The sequence below is a fragment of the Drosophila rhopaloa genome, unplaced genomic scaffold, assembly GCF_018152115.1.
Source record: "Drosophila rhopaloa isolate 14029-0021.01 unplaced genomic scaffold, ASM1815211v1 contig_2, whole genome shotgun sequence".
Taxonomy (NCBI): domain Eukaryota; kingdom Metazoa; phylum Arthropoda; class Insecta; order Diptera; family Drosophilidae; genus Drosophila; species Drosophila rhopaloa.
Genome location: NW_025335083.1, coordinates 20,894,841 through 20,912,635, shown reverse-complemented (window position 1 = coordinate 20,912,635; position 17,795 = coordinate 20,894,841). Strand labels below are relative to the sequence as shown.

The 17,795-nt window shown below is 38.0% G+C and overlaps 6 protein-coding genes across 12 annotated transcripts in view; 2 read left to right on the top strand and 4 right to left on the bottom strand.

Annotated features, from left to right (window-relative positions):
• Positions 1-4,285, top strand: part of LOC108038807 (brain tumor protein) — a 41,290-nt gene extending 37,005 nt beyond the window's left edge. For all 6 annotated transcript variants that reach the window (XM_044460183.1, XM_044460185.1, XM_044460184.1 and 3 more), the window contains one exon: positions 2,099-4,285. In XM_044460183.1, the coding sequence (XP_044316118.1) occupies positions 2,099-2,178 (80 nt within the window). In that variant the 3' untranslated portion in view covers positions 2,179-4,285. The remainder of the gene's footprint in view (positions 1-2,098) is intronic.
• A 112-nt stretch (positions 4,286-4,397) lies between these two features.
• Positions 4,398-6,438, bottom strand: LOC108038825 (zinc finger protein weckle). Its single transcript, XM_017115685.2, has 3 exons — positions 6,149-6,438; positions 4,721-6,087; positions 4,398-4,659 (listed from the first exon to the last, which is right to left on the bottom strand). Exons 1-3 carry the CDS (start codon positions 6,290-6,292, stop codon positions 4,629-4,631), a joined length of 1,542 nt encoding a protein of 513 aa, XP_016971174.2. The 5' UTR covers positions 6,293-6,438; the 3' UTR covers positions 4,398-4,628.
• Positions 6,439-6,601: 163 nt separating this feature from the next.
• LOC108038799 (keratin-associated protein 9-2) lies at positions 6,602-7,056 on the bottom strand. The gene is made up of 2 exons (XM_017115643.1): positions 6,945-7,056; positions 6,602-6,887 (listed from the first exon to the last, which is right to left on the bottom strand). The coding sequence occupies exon 2, from the start codon at positions 6,813-6,815 to the stop codon at positions 6,666-6,668; it is 150 nt and encodes a 49-aa protein (XP_016971132.1). The 5' UTR covers positions 6,816-6,887; positions 6,945-7,056; the 3' UTR covers positions 6,602-6,665.
• A 1,164-nt stretch (positions 7,057-8,220) lies between these two features.
• LOC108038859 (male-specific sperm protein Mst84Dd) lies at positions 8,221-8,786 on the bottom strand. The gene is made up of 3 exons (XM_017115725.2): positions 8,657-8,786; positions 8,534-8,608; positions 8,221-8,476 (listed from the first exon to the last, which is right to left on the bottom strand). Exon 3 carries the CDS (start codon positions 8,471-8,473, stop codon positions 8,330-8,332), a length of 144 nt encoding a protein of 47 aa, XP_016971214.1. The 5' UTR covers positions 8,474-8,476; positions 8,534-8,608; positions 8,657-8,786; the 3' UTR covers positions 8,221-8,329.
• A 332-nt stretch (positions 8,787-9,118) lies between these two features.
• On the bottom strand, positions 9,119-11,648 carry LOC108038850 (tubulin gamma-2 chain). Its single transcript, XM_017115714.2, has 4 exons — positions 11,475-11,648; positions 11,216-11,418; positions 10,138-10,728; positions 9,119-9,758 (listed from the first exon to the last, which is right to left on the bottom strand). Exons 1-4 carry the CDS (start codon positions 11,521-11,523, stop codon positions 9,228-9,230), a joined length of 1,374 nt encoding a protein of 457 aa, XP_016971203.1. The 5' UTR covers positions 11,524-11,648; the 3' UTR covers positions 9,119-9,227.
• A 424-nt stretch (positions 11,649-12,072) lies between these two features.
• On the top strand, positions 12,073-16,081 carry LOC108038835 (protein pigeon). 2 transcript variants are annotated; one of them, XM_017115703.2, is made up of 9 exons: positions 12,073-12,229; positions 12,292-12,699; positions 12,762-13,063; positions 13,229-14,392; positions 14,453-14,685; positions 14,745-14,959; positions 15,020-15,244; positions 15,327-15,474; positions 15,589-15,701. In XM_017115703.2, the coding sequence occupies exons 1-8, from the start codon at positions 12,166-12,168 to the stop codon at positions 15,449-15,451; spliced, it is 2,736 nt and encodes a 911-aa protein (XP_016971192.1). In that variant the 5' UTR covers positions 12,073-12,165; the 3' UTR covers positions 15,452-15,474; positions 15,589-15,701. The 2 variants fall into 2 exon arrangements, with proteins under 2 accessions (XP_016971192.1, XP_016971184.1); XM_017115695.2 differs by lacking the exon at positions 15,327-15,474 and having other exon boundaries at positions 15,589-16,081.
• The last annotated feature ends 1,714 nt before the right edge of the window (positions 16,082-17,795 follow it).

The window sequence follows — 17,795 nt, the reverse complement described above, 5'->3', positions numbered from 1 at the left end:
TGAAAGGAATCGAAGCGAAATCGAATCGAGATCGATCCATCTACGGATCGGTCCCTCTCTTTTTTAGGTTGGTTAAGAGACTGTCAGGCACAAGTTACACAGAACAGAACTAGAGGTTAGGATATATAAATACGAGCATATTGGTGTTTGTATGTCATATCTAAAAAAATCATTTTAATTGTAGTTTATATTTTTGATAAATGTTATTAAGGAACGGAAAAAAACTTAAATCAAAGTCATTTGTCGGCATTGTTGAGCATATTTGTATGGAATTTAAATTTTGTACAAGTTCTAGTAGATCAGATCGGCGGCAGTTCGAATTCGAAAAGGATAGAGAAAAGGCAAAATAGCAGCGAACTATAATGAATGAAAACCAAATCCAAAAAGTAAATTAAAATTCAAACTGGCTTCGTAGAAGTGTTTTTAAGTATTATTAGATTATGCATAAAGAAAGCTCTGAACAAAATGCTTGAACCACTAAATTATTATGGATATAACATATAGATATATGCAGCTAACTGAATAATCAATAAGTGTGTGTGTCTATGTTTCGTCCAGCATCCAATGTAAAACGATCTCAGATCAGGGTTGATCTTTCTAACCGATTCGAAATGGTTTTGCGTTCGGAGCTGGGCCTTTTCAATAAGTAGGTTTTTAATTCTTGTAGTCCGTCAAAGGTTTTAACAGAATAATACGAAAATATGAGAAACAAAATATGTTTAATATGCATGCTTGAGTAGTGTCTGTTTGAATGTCTGTAATTTGTATGTAACTCAACATAGAATTAGTGTCAAATGATCGGTTTATTCCCTTTTTGATTTCCCTATTTTCTCATTAGGAGTAAGATATTTCTATGATTAAATAGAATAGAAATTGAGGAACAAGATCAATTCATTCGATAAATAAGTTATATAGACATTTTTACCGCTTGGTTACGAACTTCACCGAACATTCAAGTAGCAATCCAAACCACAACTAACATAAATGATAAATACCAAACAAAATAATTAACTATGACTGATTTTATACACGAATTGAAAAAAAGATTTACACAACAAATTATACACATATACATACATATATATGAATATTTATATTTATAATGTTGCTACTATATAAAAATAAATCAAGTTGAAGTTGAAGCCCTGGATAAAGTCCTGGACCTCTCCATCTGTAATACATTTTACACATTAGGCTATTTACCACTACATACTTATATATCTACGAGTATATAAAAATATATTTATGTGCGTGTTTAAAGGCAAAAATCCAACCACTTAGTAGTGAACTCAAAAGTTTTTTAACACTCAGAAACAACAAAATCTTAGACTGCTTCGAAAACGTAAACGTGAAACTAAACAAAAATATATAAAAAGAATCTTGTGAAATAAAATGAATATGAGACTCGTTTAGGGAATTTTTCTGAACAGATTTTTCCGTTTCCGCTTTTACTCTCCCTCTGCACTTGTTTAAACTGAGAAATTCAAATTAAACTGACTTAAGCTGAAAACTGATTTTTCACTCTTTAATGAACTAAAAACTCTAAACGCGCAAGACAAACAACAAGAACATGGAAAATTAATATTTTCGCTAATTTTTCTAGCTGCAAAATAAAATATTTATATACATCGGTAAATATAATCAATAATTATAATGCATATACAAAATATAAGGCATATTAACTGTTTGTTGTTAGCTGCTTATTCTTCCTATTGAAGATTACCAAAAATAAAATCTAAAAAAAAAACACATTCATATCCCAAGCATTTTTGTAATTTTTAAAGCAAAAGCAACATATTGAAAATTAACACTAAAAATACAACAAAAACAGCAAAAACAAAAAAAAATACATTTTTTAAGTCAAACATTAAGGCAAAAGTTAATCTAACTTTAAATGAGAACCAAATGGGCAATGTAAGATGCAATAACTAAATAGGAAGTTTATAAAATCATTAGTTATTTATAATATTTCTTGTAGTTATTTGATTCAAATTTTTTCTTTTTCAAAAAAAGCAAAATTACAAATTGATTATAAATTGTCTTTATTTTGTAAGAAACACTATTTGATTTATTCAATTTTTAATTTTATTTCTTACAGTTTTGCACAAATTGCACAGCAACATCATTGACAACAACAAGAGCTACTTGGCAGACAGAATACAGCAACATTTCATTTGAAAAAAAAAAAAAAAGAAATATTTTTAATATGACCAAACATTCCCCATTAAATTGTGTTATGTTAAATTTGTTATTGGAGAAAGGAAGATGTAATTAATGAATGGATCGCATTCATTTCGATGGCAATGCATGGACAAGTTTACGTTACGCAATTATTTTAAATCAATTTTGGGACTCAAAAAATTATATAAATATTAATATATTTGCAATTAGTGGAAATGAGTCTCTACGGTCGAACAGCGCACCCAAAAAAAAAACATACACACAGACAAGAATCAACGTTGCTAAATCATTGAAATATGCATAAATGTTAGCTCATCTTACTCATAATCACGCATTCAATATAGATTTTAGTATTTATAAAGCTATATAGTGCAACTAAGCCGATCATGGAATCATCATCTAGTCATCATGCATACATATATGTATTTTTATAATAATTAATATTAAAAAAAAAAAACGAAAAAGAAACCGAAAAAGAACACCAATCTAATGTTAAATGTCGTTATAATTAAGTTTTCTTTATATACACATATATATTATGTTTTAGCTAACGATTTAATTGATTTTAATGTCTCCCGCGATTTGAATTTCTCTGCTAAAGCCAAGTTGAATTTAAAAATAAAAAACAGAGTATACTGTATAAAGGGTGTTGCTTAAATGGCTTTCATATACTATTTATATAGTGATATGAAAATAAAACATTTTATCTGCTAAAATGATATGTTTTCTTTATGGTTAATTGTTTACACTGTACATTCAGTTACAACTCGTATATTTCGCTCAAATTTTGTTTTACATTTAAGAAATACAAAGAAAAACTAAAACAAAACAAAAAAAAAATGAAAAATGTTAAGTAAAGGACAAGAAAAAGTGGAAAATATGGACTGACAAGCAAATAATGTATATCATTGAGGGTTGGCATTTTTATTCTATAAATATATATAAAAATCTATATTACAAGTAGACTTTGTCAGGCAGGCCATTCTCAGCTGTTTCGAACGAGGAAATTGTTAACTTTTTGCGTTGAAATGAAAAGGAAAATAAATAAAAAAAATATATACACGCCCACCAAATGCATACTATATGCTATATACTGTTTCTAATATGCATACAAAGATTTAACCACAGTACAGAACAATTACAATTTGGTTCAAGTTTGTAACTGACTCAACTTACTGCCAGGATCAGCTCAGCTCAGCTCCTCAGACACCCTGCATGATACTCAATCAGTCAGTCACCCAAGCATTCAAGCATTCAATCAGTCATTCAACACTCAACCAATCTTTCCCAAAAATCAAGCACAATTAAATGTAATAAACTAATAGCAATTTTCTTGAGAAAACGAAACCAAATACGCATTTAACTTGAATATTTTATATTTTCAATTACAACAAACTGTTTTTTTTTTTGTAAATTTTTGAATTTGAATTCATCAAGAACAAGCAAAAAAAAGAAAAGCAAATTAAAATGTAATCATAATCGTAACTAAATCGAATACGATGTAATTGAATGTGAACGTTATTAACTCATTAACTATTATTATTAACTAAGATTCCAACTGTATGCGCATTTTATATATATACTTATATATAAAAAAATAAGGCAAACACAAGATAACAACTCATTAATGTAATGTGTAAGAGAAAACCAAAAGTACTTACAGTAAATTATATATAAATATTTTTATACATGTGGAAAAACGTAAAACAAAGAAAAAACCATGATAATTTATTAAAAGCTGCAATTTGCTAGAGTGGCAAGTTCGGGAACACCTATTTGAATTTGATATAACAGGTTTTGAACTCTACTCAAAAATCCAATAGCAAAGTCAACAGCGTCAGCGGGAACTTGAAAAATAATAATAGAAACAAACAAAAGTCTTTTTAATGCTTAGGGGCCACAATTTTCGAAGTAATTAAAAAATGAAAAAAAAACATGAAATTATTATTATATTAAAATATGGTATTAATTAACATTTGAAAAATGTTGTGTAACATTAATATTAAACCAACCAACAAGAACAACCAGCAACAACAATTGTATTGTAAGAATTTCTATTTCCATTAAACCACAATAAAATTATTTTGTTTTTAAATAATAAAAATGCGTTTTAATATATGATAAGGATAAATTACAGATGAAGCTGTCAGCACATAATTTACAAAATACTTTCATATTGACAGGTAAGTTTTCCGTTGGTCCATTAAATAGTAAATATCATTTATGCAAAGGTTGACAATACCTTATTTTTATAAGATGGCAAGATATAAGGAAATATTTTACAATGAAGGAAAGGATCTGTAGAAACTGTATAAGAAGCATTGACATCTACTGATCCTAAATGTTTATCCTACCAATCTACCGAAACACAGCGTTCGGCACACGGCATTCCATATAGTGATGCAATTAAATAATATCAAAACAATTTATTGGTAAAATGGTTAATTTTAATCAGTTCCTTTCGGTAACTTTTGAGTCCTGAAAATATAAAATTATTCAAGTTAATCAGATACACAAGGTCTTTAAAAGCAATACTTACATAACACGCAGCTCTTCCAGAGTGGGGACATTTACGCGAGAAGAGAGCTTTGTGCCATCCTCCTGTTGCACTTCCTGCGGATGCTTCTTCAGCTTGTGCGACCGGCAATTGGCATTGCAAGCGAAGGACTTTCCGCAGTAGTTGCAGACATACGGTCGCAAGCCCGTGTGGCTGAGCAGGTGCGTCTTGAGAGTTTTCGAGCGCTTAAAGAGCGCCCCGCAGACATCGCACTTCAGTCGTCGCTCCTCGCTGTGGACCACCTTGTGCATGTTCCAGGTCCGCCGCGTCTGCAGCTTCTTGCCGCAGATGTTGCAGACGAAACTGGGCTCCGCATGGATTTGATGGTGGGCCTTCAGGCGAGCCCTGTTCTTGAAGCTCGCCTTACAAACGGTACACTCGAAGGGGCGATTGTCTGTGTGCACCAGCTTGTGCTCATTTAGGGCCGTAATTGTCTTCAGTTGCTTGCCGCAACTATCGCAAATATATGGCTTGACATTCTGATGGATACCCTCTTTGTGAAGCTTCAGGGCCGTCGCGGAGGATAGAGTTTTGTTGCACAGGTCACAGGTGGTTGTTGCCTTGTCCACCTTCACTCGCCGCTCGACTCGGCGACACTCGCGTTCTAAGTGCTTCTCGTAGGAGGCGCGGTTCCTGTAAACCTTTCCACACTTTTCGCAGTTCATGCGTCCACGTTTGGCCTTTTCCTCTGCAATTAACTCTGGAGCATTTTGTGTGGTCGCTATAATGACTAGATTCATTTGCTGACTTTTTTCGGGCAGGAATTCGGCATCATCGTCACAGATTCCCAACATTTCGGGCTTGATATCCTGCTCCTGAGAAACTGGAGAGACTGTGCTGTCCACTCGGGAATGGCATAGCTCGTCTTCATTCAGTTCGACTAGTACATCCTCCAAATCCAGTCCATTCTTGGGTTTTTCTAATAAAAGAGGACCTATGTCAATAAATTCCTGCTTAGGTATCCCAATTTCCAGACTGTTTTTGGATGGGACTAGGTGTGGTTCGGTTTCCCGCATTGACATTTCAATTTCTATGCTGGCTTCCACTCCGATGGGAGATTCTTGTAATACCCTATTTTGCTTTTGATCCATTTCGTTGGCGTCCATCACCGAATCAATTTCCGGTGCCTGCATGGGCTTGATGATGTGCGTCCAGTCGTCTTCGCAGAGCCCATACTGCTGACGCAGTGCAGCCACATCCAAGTGCTTGCCGGGCTCCGTTTCAGTGCGGCGCAGGACCTCAAAAATTGCCTGAACCTTGGTCACATGCTCCGCAAAATCGATTAGTTCACTGATAAGAGTGTAGCACTCTGTGCACAGCACGCTGCTCAGATCATCCTCCAGTCGCATCTGTAGAATAAGTATCGCAGGGTTTATCACTATATATATGCCTTATTGTTGGCCGACTTACTTGCACCTCGAAGTACTTGCGAATGGCCATTATCAGGACGTTGTCCCAGGCTTGGTCATTGCCGCTCATTTGCACCTTCACATTGCCACGGGCGTCGTCCTTGGCGCACAGGCGACACCAGTTCAGCCAGTGGCAGTCCGTCATCTTGGCACCCGAATGCAGTCGTCTTTTTGGCCGTCTTATCGTCTATAAATATCAATTGTTTACTTTTATTCTACAGATTAGAGTATTTGTTTGGTGCGGTGTGACCAGGTATCATTTTTCAAACTATGGCAGCGGCAAATACCAAACGGTTTTTTAAAATTACTATTATCGCTTAACCCTTATGTGAACGAAGAAGGCAGATCTATCATAATTTTATTTTGGATTAAAGGAATAGAAACATTTTAAAAAAATATTATCTAGGATTTAATACAATACTCTTTATCCCACGTTTAGAAAAATAACTATTTATTTTTGAGTTAGGAGATTATTTTGGAATTTATTTGTTTTATGGTCACAGAAATTTTGGTGTCAATCAACAGCAACAAGGACTTCCACGGCAACACGGAATGCAACTACGACGGCAACATGGCACTGCGGCAGTTCCAGTCCAGCAGTTGAAACAGAAGTTGGTGCACTGGATGCAGGTGGGCAGGTTGCAGCAGCCTCCGGGATTGCAGCACATCTTGGAGCCGTTGATTTCAGTTGGTGTAAGGACTTAAGGGAAGGTGTAGTATAGGAAAAAACGACTCGTGTCCTAGAAATTTTGGTTAAAAGTAATACTACTTTGCAAAATAATTTTTGTCATCCTTACCACAACAAAAACAATTTACTTCCAAAAGGTGTTTGTCATTGGAATTTTTTTGTTTTATTTTTGATGTGTTTACATCGGCTCACAGAGACGGAATGACTATATCCTTAGTCGACATTTGGTAGTTTCTGAACATTTGACTGAAATAAAAATTCAGAGTCTACTAGATGGAAAAAAATGGATATGGTTACTGAAAAGTACGTTGCTGTGGCACTGCGATCGGGAGGACATCATATCATTGATAAATTTAAGAAGAATGCCACTTAAAAGTTGAGTTTTTATACACCTTTCTGCAAAGATTGGGCAAAATTTTCACACCAAGATTTAAACGTAGATTTTTATTGAATCAATCCACAAGCATTTAGAAGTATGCCACTTTGAAATCGGATGTCTGCAAGAAAAGTTATGGGCTTAGAAGTGCAGTTTTTGGACACATTTCCACAAAGCCATTTTTTCGAAAATTTGGAAAGGGGTTAGCATTATAAAAATGACGAAAAACCGACCCAAAATTACAAACCAAACTGTAAATGCAGTTTTTTATAGAATTAACCCACAATGATTTAGAAGTATGCCACTTTGAAATCGGATGTCTGCAAGAAAAGTTATGGGCTTAGAAGTGCAGTTTTTGGACACATTTCCACGAAGCCATTTTTCGAAAATTTGTAAAAATGACGAAAAATTGATCCAAAATTACAAATCAAACTGAAAATGCAGTTTTTTAGAGAATTAAACCACAAACATTTAGAAGTATGCCACTTTGAAATCGGATGTATGCAAGAAAAGTTATGGGCTTAGAAGTGCAGTTTTTGGACAATTTTTGGAAAAGCCATTTTTCAAAAATTTGGAAAGCATTATAAAAATGACGAAAAAGCGACCTAAAATTACAAAAAAAACTGAAAATGCAGTTTTATAGAGAATTAACCTACAATCATTTAGAAGTATGCCACTTTGAAATCGGATGTCTGCAAGAAAAGTTATGGGCTTAGAAGTACAGTTTTTGGACACATTTCCACAAAAGGGTTAGCATTATAAAAATGACGAAAAACCGACCCAAAAATTACAAGCCAAACTGTAAATGCAGTTTTATAGAGAATTTACCCACAATCATTTAGAAGTATGCCACTTTGAAATCGGATGTCTGCAAAAAAAGTTATGGGCTTAGAAGTGAAGTTCTTGGACACATTTCCACAAAGCCTAGAAGTGCATGTTTTAGGTCACTTTTCTGCAAAGCCATTTTTCCATTTTTAAAAATTAACTTACGCAAAACCAACATCTGAAATAAAGTCAATCAATTCGTTTATTTAATCATGTTGGTATAAAGATTCGTGTGATTCAGTTGGGTTTGTTGTAGAAAGCTAGAACAGTTGATGGATAAGGAAAACCATATCCTAGCAGCATCCACTGGGACCGCAGGGCATAAAAGTGCATTGAATGTAAGCTGGAGTGCAGGGAGAACAACAAAGTTCAACGCAGCAGTTATAGCATCCTCCACAAGGATCACAGCATCGAGGTCCACAGGGTCCGCAGCACATGATCTGGCAATTTGATCAATTGTTGTTAGGAACCATAAAATATAGACTTCCAACACTTACTGTTTTTTTTTAATTTAGTTTTTGCCAAAGTCTTTAACGTATCCTTGTTCCCTTCTAAAAAAGCCACTTAAGTAGCTAAAAAAATATATTAATTTTGTTATTTACAAATTCGTTTTAACTTACATTCGGCTAAATTACAGAAACAGGATCGTACAACCAACAAAATATGTACTGAAATATGTTGGACAAAAACTATTTTTAAAGATGTTTACAAAACGAATTTTGAAAAACGAATGACGAAATTATTTAGCTTTGGGTTTAACTATATGAAAAATGACAACTAATGGCAAGGCCTACATTTCTAAATTAATAAATTAATTTTAAAGCAGAAATACGAGAACACACGATACAAAAGGTGTTTTCAAGAAATTGTTTACAAAATTTTTTTTTTTTATTTAAAACAGGGTTACATTTATACAATTTTGCCATTAAACATAAATTTTTTTCGTACAACTTTTAAGTATTCGCATTTTAAAGTAATTTTGTTAGGAATAGGAAAAAGATCTTATCTAAGATTATTGAAAACCTAATTAATTACATATGCTTAGAGTTTCAATAGAATCCATTCCAAACTTCATTAACAACTCTCCTTTAAAATTCCTTTTTATTGTACAAGTAGTGTTTTTAAATGTTGATAAGATAAATAAATATTTTATTTTTGATTAAGAATAATTGATCGTAGACTGCCAGGAAATCAACCGGCCTTGGAGGCTTCGATGCCAGGACTCCACTGCGGATAGTCGATCTGGGTGGCCGCCTCGTATTCCTGCACCAGGCAGTCGACCGTTTCCCGGGCCAAGTCCAGTTCGGTCAGGTCGTCCTTGAACATGGACTCCCGGCGGAAATTGTCCAGAAAGGCGTTTCGCTTCTTCAACTTATCGTACTGGGCCAGGGCCCTCTTGAACAGCGCACTGATCCCCGTGTGGTTGGCCAGCATCAGTCCGGATACCTTGTGGGCCGACTGGACATAGGGCGAACTCCGCGGCAGGGCCACCTGGATGCTGGCCGGACCCCAAGGTATGAAATTGGCCAGCTTCCGCTCCCGGATGCGCTGCAGCGACTTGTGCACCTGCGAAGGATCCACCTCACCCTGGATAATGTTCAGAATGGAGATGAAACAGTGACGATTCTGCTTGTCGGCCGTGGCGGACACCATCATGTTCTTGGGCTGGAGTAAACGGCGCATCACATCCAGCACAGTGGTCTTTCGCACATTCGTTTTGGTCTGGAAAGAATTGTACGTTTAACATTTTTTGCACTCTAATTTTAATAAGTGTGTTTGGACAAAAAGAAAACCAAACTCACTTAAAGGCTTTCGCAAAAAGGGACTTTCGAAAAAGGGTAGTTTAGTTTTCAAACCAATTTTATTTACCAAGGAATTTGAAATACCAAAGAAAAAATATTGATCCTACAAACTATTCATAAGGCATAAATTGCTAAAATGATATCAAAAACTCTTATCAAAAAAATTTAAAAATGTAATCTGTTAAGTTCTGTAATAAATAAGTATGCTTGCAAATAAAGTAACTTCTGCCTAGGATCATTGTATAAATAAGAGTATCTATACAGATGCAGTAAAATATTATAAAGTGAAGTAGTCTCACCTCATAATCTGTGATCAGTGGGGTATATCCAGTCATCAGAAAGTGCAGCTGAGGTGTGGGAATTAGCGATGCCGTCAGTCCGATCAGATTGTTGTTCATATACGAGGGATATCGCAGAGTGGTGGTGCTCAAGCTCATGATGGTGGACACCAGATTGTTGATCTGGGTGAAAGTTGGCGTCTGGATGTGCAGCCTCTCGGTGGCGATGCGATTGAGGGCGGTATTATCCAGGACCACCACACTATCCGCGCACTTGGTCAGTCGCTTCAGCGTGAGAATCGAGTTGTATGGCTGAACGACCACGTCGCTGATCTCGTCCTGGTTGGGGAAAACGCTGTACGTCTGGATGAGCTTCTTGGGGAAGCGGTCCGACAATCGCTCCAGCACATATGATCCCATTCCTGACCCAGTGCCGCCGGCAATCGAGTGGCACAGGACGAACCCCTCCAGCGAATCGCTGCCATCCGCCTCGCGGTCCAGGATGTCGAACACCTCCTCCTGAACCTTCTCGCCCTGGCTAAAACCGGATGCCCAGTTGTTGCCTGCTCCTCCGCCGTGCTTCGAGAGATACACATTCTCCTGGTTGTAGAGCTTACAAAAAGGAATAACAAATCAGTAAGTATTAAATGAAATGTGGTAGAACAAAATCTTATTCATCTACTGAAGGTCACTTAAATTTTCAAATTATTATATAATATCTTGATAGTAAGACATTACTCTTAAATATATTTTTACTATCGATACCTAAAATTCTATTAAAATAATATTAATATTTTGATTTAATAGTAGGGTAATTTTCCGTTTAGGAAACTTAAGGAATATGCAAATTAATAATAAATGAAGGCATTAAGTATAAGTCTTCATTTGTAATAGCTTTAAATATTGTGAGGATAGAATATGAGAATAAAATATTAATGTTATAGTAACTAACTAATTAATTAATAACACCTATTTTTATTCAGACAAAATAGAGCCTTAATCCTTTTCCAGACCAAAAGTATGCACACATTTTGAAATGGGAACTATTTAATAGTCAAAAATATATGTACTACGTTTATTTAAAATACTACTGACTGACCTTGGCATACGGAGAGGTCATGATGTTGTTGATGACTCGCGGCTCCAAGTCCAAGAGCACGGCCCTCGGAATGTAGTGATTGTCATCCGCCTGATAGAAGAACACATCCTTTCGATCCTGCCCATCGGTGGCGAAGTCTTCCAGGACGCCATCTGGGGAGATCCCGTGCTCCAGGCACAATCTCTTCCAGAACTCAAAGCCAACTGTGGGAATGTGAGCTTAGCCAAAGCGGAAGATTTTCCTTATTTTATGAACTTACTTTGGTTTCCACATTGACCCAATTGAAGGGTTATTATTTCACTTGGCATTTTTCTTTAGTTTTTTGCTAGTTTCTTTCTTTTCTTTGGCTTTTGCTTTCACGGAAGTTTAACTGTTCTTGCTGAATAATTGGATGATGGCGATGGAAAATATTAAAGAAGTTTAACTGTTCTTGCTGAATAATTGGATGATGACGATGGAAAATATTGAATATCGATATTGGATAACCATGTCCTAAAGATCCAGAAGAAGAAGAGGTTAGATTAATGATTCTAATTTTTATGAAATTTATTTATAAATCTTAAAAATGATCCAACAAATCTAGAATGTATATTTTATTTATAGATCTGAAAACTTTTTGTTTTGTTTTATTCCATTTGTCCAAACTGCATGAGTGTGTTCCTTATTATTATTATTATTATTATGTTTATTAAAAATAAGGTGAGGTTTTTTCTATTTCTAGTTTTCTTACATTTAATTAATAATAAATAGTAGTTAACGGAAAAATTTTAAGTTTTTTTTTAAAGCAGCAAGTAAACTGCCAGACACACCCTGTAGCTAAGCGTAACGGTTCTTTAACAGTTGGTATTTTTTTGACACCGCAAAACGTTCACACTGGCGGCAAAAATCCAATTGGACCACTAAACAACTTTTGCTAAATGTTATTTTAAGAATATTAAATAAAAACCAAAATGCTGCGGCAGGAGAATTTGGCGGCGAACTTCTGCGGCCTGCTGGCCACCCAGGGGTATAAAGGTAAGATCAGTTTGGCAAGGTTTCACCATAGATTTCATGTTATCAAAATCACCAATTCACAGAAAAGGCAAACGAGTGGCGAATTTTGGGGCAGGAGCAGGATGGATCACTGCTGACATCCTGGATATTTGAGTACTCGGATGAGGAGCAGCAGCGCAAGGAGACGTGCATTGGACACTTCCATGCGACCAAGAAGCAGTTGCGACTCCTCTGGACCTTGGACAAATGCTGTGAGATAGTCCAGGCAACGATCAATAGTAGTGTGACTTTGTTGTCCTTTGTGGAGAAAACCGAGGGCAAACTATATCAGGCCTTTGTTGTGGAGGTACGGAGCTCCGAGGGCGGCACGGCCACGCCCATAAATCTAGAGCCCACTCCCCGCCAAATGATGACCCAGTTCCTGTGGCGAGTGGAGAGTGCCACGCGCACCTGCTGGCAGGACAAGCTCCTGGTGCTCACCCACGGGGAATGTAGGTCTCCCCGATAGCTCAACCTATCACTAAATACTATAATATTCGATTTGTTTTCCCAGCCATCAAGCAGTATAGCTGCGTGGTAAAGCAGAGCTCGACGACTTCGTCGATTGGCGGCGGTGAAGGCAGTGCCTGGCGGCTGGACACCAGCATCCTCACCCACGAAACGCTGGCCAAGAACTTCAGCTGGGCCCAGTGGGATCCCGAGTGCCAGGCTCTCTACTACATCCACCTGAAGCCGAAGGCCAAGAGCCTCAGTCTGCTAGACGAAAGGGAGGAGGCCGGCGAGCAGGCGGCTCCCATTTTGAGTCCCACACTCTCGGCCTTTCAGTTTAACGAGAAACAGCCCACGGAAACAGTGGTGGGTGCTAAAAATTGTAATATAGACTATCTATTCTGGAAACCATTATGAAATTGTCAATAAGTGGACCTATTTGACATTTTTAAAAACATTTTATTTAATAACTAGTTCTTGTTTATTGATGTTAAAATCAACTAATATTGTTCTTATCCTCTATCCTTCCAGCTTAATATACCCCTCAACTTGCCCAAGCTGCCAAGTGGTACTAATGAGGAAACTCCCAGCTACGATGACGATGCAGTTCCACTGCGAGTGCACGACAGTTCGCTGAATCTCATCATCCTGGCGGACACCTCGGGGATGTTCTTCGTGTGCCACTACTACCTGTACCAGCCGATGCAGTCGGAGCAGAAGGACGTGCACTTTGCGTACTCGGTGACTTTGCTGCACCACGGCTGTGTGGTGCACTGCGTGATGCCCGGTGTGCCGTGGCAAAAGGCCCGTCTGCTGAGGCCCACATTTGCACTACATGGCCAGCACCATCTGCTGGTGTCGTCTGCCTTTTTTGTCCATCTACTGGACGTGGGACTGCAGCATGAACCAAACTGTCACATCGTGTGTGCCGCCCACAATCGGAGTCCCGATCTCACGCAGCTGGTGCCCTTGCGAAAGTGGGGAGCCCTGGCCTACGATGCTGCCACCTTGGATCTTGTCTCGCTGACCGTGCCCAAGTCACACTTAATCGAGGCCTTCCGGAATGACAGTTCGCTGGACAATAGAATCAGCATTATCCACTACTTTTTGCTGCACTCGAATGACATGGATGTTTTGGCAGAGCTACTGAACAGCATCTTGGAACGTCCGCTCTCCCTGGACACGGTGGCCCTTCTGAAGGAGGCCCTGGTGGCTGGTAGCTATGCGGCTGCAGTTCGCGGTTTGCCGGAGGAGGCCAAGCCACTGATGAGGCTTTTACCATTGACTACGGCTATAGCTTCGCGACCAATTCATGCAAAAGTTGCTGATATTAGCGTCGGTCTCTCCCATGAAACCCTTCACAATACCAGTATGATGCTGCTTTCGCCGCAGCAGCGACTTTCGCCATATCGCACGGATATCTGGACGAGGTTATGGGATCTGCTAAACGAGTCCGCCAAGCAGGAGCAGCCAAGATTTAGTGCTGACAAGGTAACCGAGAAGTTGATATTTAGCCTGGCCTGCTATCAGCCGGAGGCACTTTCTAGATGCACCACGCCCCTTTCGCCGGATGCGGGCACTGGTGGCTTTGGCGACTATAGTAGTGGCAGTGCTTTTCCCTTCAGTAACGAGGTGTTGCCCTTCATCGAGTTAGAGGGATGCACGGCCAGCAAGCAGGAGCATGTCATCTCTGTGGTAAGTTGGTCCATAATACGTCTGAAGATTTTTACAAAAGCCTTTATGTACATCTTACAGTATCTGCGCGAACTGAGCGTCCATTTGGTGAAGCACTCCTCTAAGCCGCACACCGGTTTTCGCTGGCTGAAGGAGACCTTTTTCGAGCGCTCCCAGGCTCCAGCTCACGTTCACGCGGTGGCCTCGCAGTTCGTTTCCTCCCAGCTGGAGCTGTCGCGTGCTCTTTGCTCTCTAGTTTGTCGAGCTGCGGGCCTAGATGCTCGCATGGAGACTTTGAGGGGGTTTCAATTAATGTGGGTTTGTAACGGTCTTAAATCTGTTCATTTGTAACCTATAAACATGATAATTGCAGTGACCAGATGGCTGCCAACCAGCAACACCCGCTGTTCCTCATCCTTGAGCGCTACTGCCTGGCGGTTGAATCGATTGCCTTTCCCCTGCCCGAGGGCTTTTCATCGTTCTTCACATATTTGGGCTACCGGGCGTTGGGCTATGATATGTTCCTGCAGTACGTGGAGAACCATGTGTTCGAACTGCAAGTGGATGTGATGAAGGCCATTGTCTTTGGTGTGTTTTGGAGATCATAGTTTTGTCTAGCTTCTGTTTATATGTTTGTATCCCCTGCAGACATTGAGGACTCGCCACTTGGTATCGAGCGAAAGCTGTCGCTCTTGTCGGCTCTTCCCAAGCAGCGGGCCCAGCGGCTGCTCAAATGCTGGCAGCATCCGGATAGCCTTATGATTCGGGGCCGCGAGCATGCGGCCAACATTCTATCGGGTCAGCAACAGGAGGTCTTGCACCAGCAGCGACCATCGGCCTGTGCCAACCAATCGCGAAATAATGCGCGTAGCGGTGAGAACTAGTTTGAATACCACACCTATGTCATCATGATCACATTTCGTTTGCACACTCTTCACCCACACATCTCGTCCAGCTTTGGGCAAACCCTACACTGTTGTTTGCCACTCGCTGCTTTTGGTTTTTCTCCTTATAATTTTGACCACGGTCGTTCTGAGCATAACGAGCTATGTGTTCAGGCAACGTCCGCTCACTTGGTAGAACGAATCCCATATTGCTGCCCGGTAAGAAACCATGATCAGTGTTTGTCAGTCGTTGTTCCATTTGCACATTTCGTTTCTCGTTTTTATATTCTTGCTTAAACATTTTAAAGAGTACATTATTTTATATTTTTATAGATTTAACTGCCGAAGCCCTTACGCCGCTAGATTCCTTTCTTGACTTGCTGACGGCCAAGGCCAGTCTAAACGAATTGGACTACAATCTGCTTATTGAAACGACTTTGAGCTCCATCGATCAGTTGAAGGTGGACGGATAACGTTTTTGTACTTAAAAATAAGTAGTATTAATGGTAATTAGTTTAAGTCCAAAGTACTGTGTCAAAATATCAAGAAATTAGGTTCGACGCTCATCTAGCCTCATGTTATGTTTAGTCAACGCCAGTTTATAGAAAGCTTTGATTTGTCAAGTTTCTCAACTAAGATTTTTCAATGTGCAGCTTAGAACTTATTAATTGTCCAATGTGATTTTTTGTATTACTTTTTGGTTCCTAGAATATGTATGATATTTACATATACGCATTCCATGTCTATTTATAAATAATTTTTGTTGAAACTTTATGTACCTAAAAACCTGCTTGTAATTTTTTATTTTATATGTGAGTAATCCCAATGTAAGTTTATTACTATTAATATAATAAATTAATTATTTATGAAATAAAAATCATGTTTTTATATTTTTTTCATATCGAATAATTGTTGCCATAGAAACAATCGGGAAAAGGTAAATCAAATTAATACTTCGATATTTTTTGACATATATGTTCTTATAAACTCCGATATATAGTCATTTTCAACGATTTACTTTATAATTGGTTTTACTTTATAATCGGTCGACTATATTAAAGCTGCCATAGATACGATCAAAAAAAAACTTTCTGAAAATCGGCCAAGCTTTATTGTTTTTAAGCGGATAATCGAAATCGGAACATAGAATATTTATTTTTAGTTACAGAAGTTACAATTTGTCGCTTCCTTCGATTTACGCTCTTGGTCTAATAGTTGGGCAAGGGTAGAGTACTAGAGTGAAAGGAAAAGTTGATATAATAAAGTTGTTAATAAATCAATTCAATAAAATTATCAGGGTTAAAGAAATACTAATATTAAATTTAAATTCCTTTTACTTTTGAATTTAACAAACAAATTTTTAAAATAAAGTTGTAAAAGTAGGTATTTTAAACAATTTTTCAAGTTTTGCTTTTAATTTCTACTTAAAAAATCATTGATTAATTTAACACGCTAAAAATCTCTAAAATAAAAAAAAATGTTGTTAAAAAGTTTATGATGTACTATGAAAGTTTTCAAAATAACAAAAGAAATATTTAGCTAAATAATTATATTGATAATCGTATTCTGTGATTCAAATTATATGTTTTTTTTAAATTTATATTTAAATACTTACACTAACCATATAGGGAGTATTCAACGGATTGGTCTGGAAGGCACTGCCGGAATTTTCGAATCCAAATTTAAGTCCTTCGCCAAAGGGGTCCGATCCGGGCGTTCCAAGCTGAAAGTTCTGCTGGCTGGGCTGACGGCCAACCTGTACGGGGAGCCGATATCCTGGGCTCACCGTGGGTGTACTCCCCATGGGCAGGTTCTGCTGTCCGCCAAACCGTATCGGGGAACGGAGATCCTGAGCTCACCGTGGGTGCACTCACCGCATAACCAACACTTTCGGATCTTGGCTGAAAGACTGGTGTTCCCAGTTGAGGTGGTTGAACAGGAACTAGCTTCTGCTGTGTGATGCTCGATTGTGCTTCATTTTCTTTTAAATTGCGTTTTAGAAAAGCGAGAGTTTCTTTTTGAATTTCCTGCGTTTTATTAAGCATTGCTGAAAAATCTACAGCTTGATTGTCTATTTGTTGCTGGATGTTTTCAACAATATCATACAACGGGAGGAGTGCTGCATGAACAAAGGCACCGCATTGGGTTGGGGCATCCTCCAGGATGCACACCGAACACCTTTGGTCCTTGGACTCAGCCATGACGTGTAGATTGCAAGCGGCGATGGTTAATAAAAAACAAATTTGGAACTTAAACATTTTGCAGAACGAAGAACCACGGGTGGCGAATGTTGCGAATGAACTAATTCTGACTTTAATCGTTGACTTTCGAAGAGCCCCTTGATCGTTCACATATACTTGTGAACATTTGTTATGTTTTCCAAAAATATACTAATCACTCAAAATTGTATGTCTATTATTCGAAGGTGATAGGCCTCACAAACACAAATCATTTCGTTTCTGATAATATAAAATAATACATATTATTTATTATTATTAAGAAATGAATACAAACGTTTATATATATATGTACAAACAGTG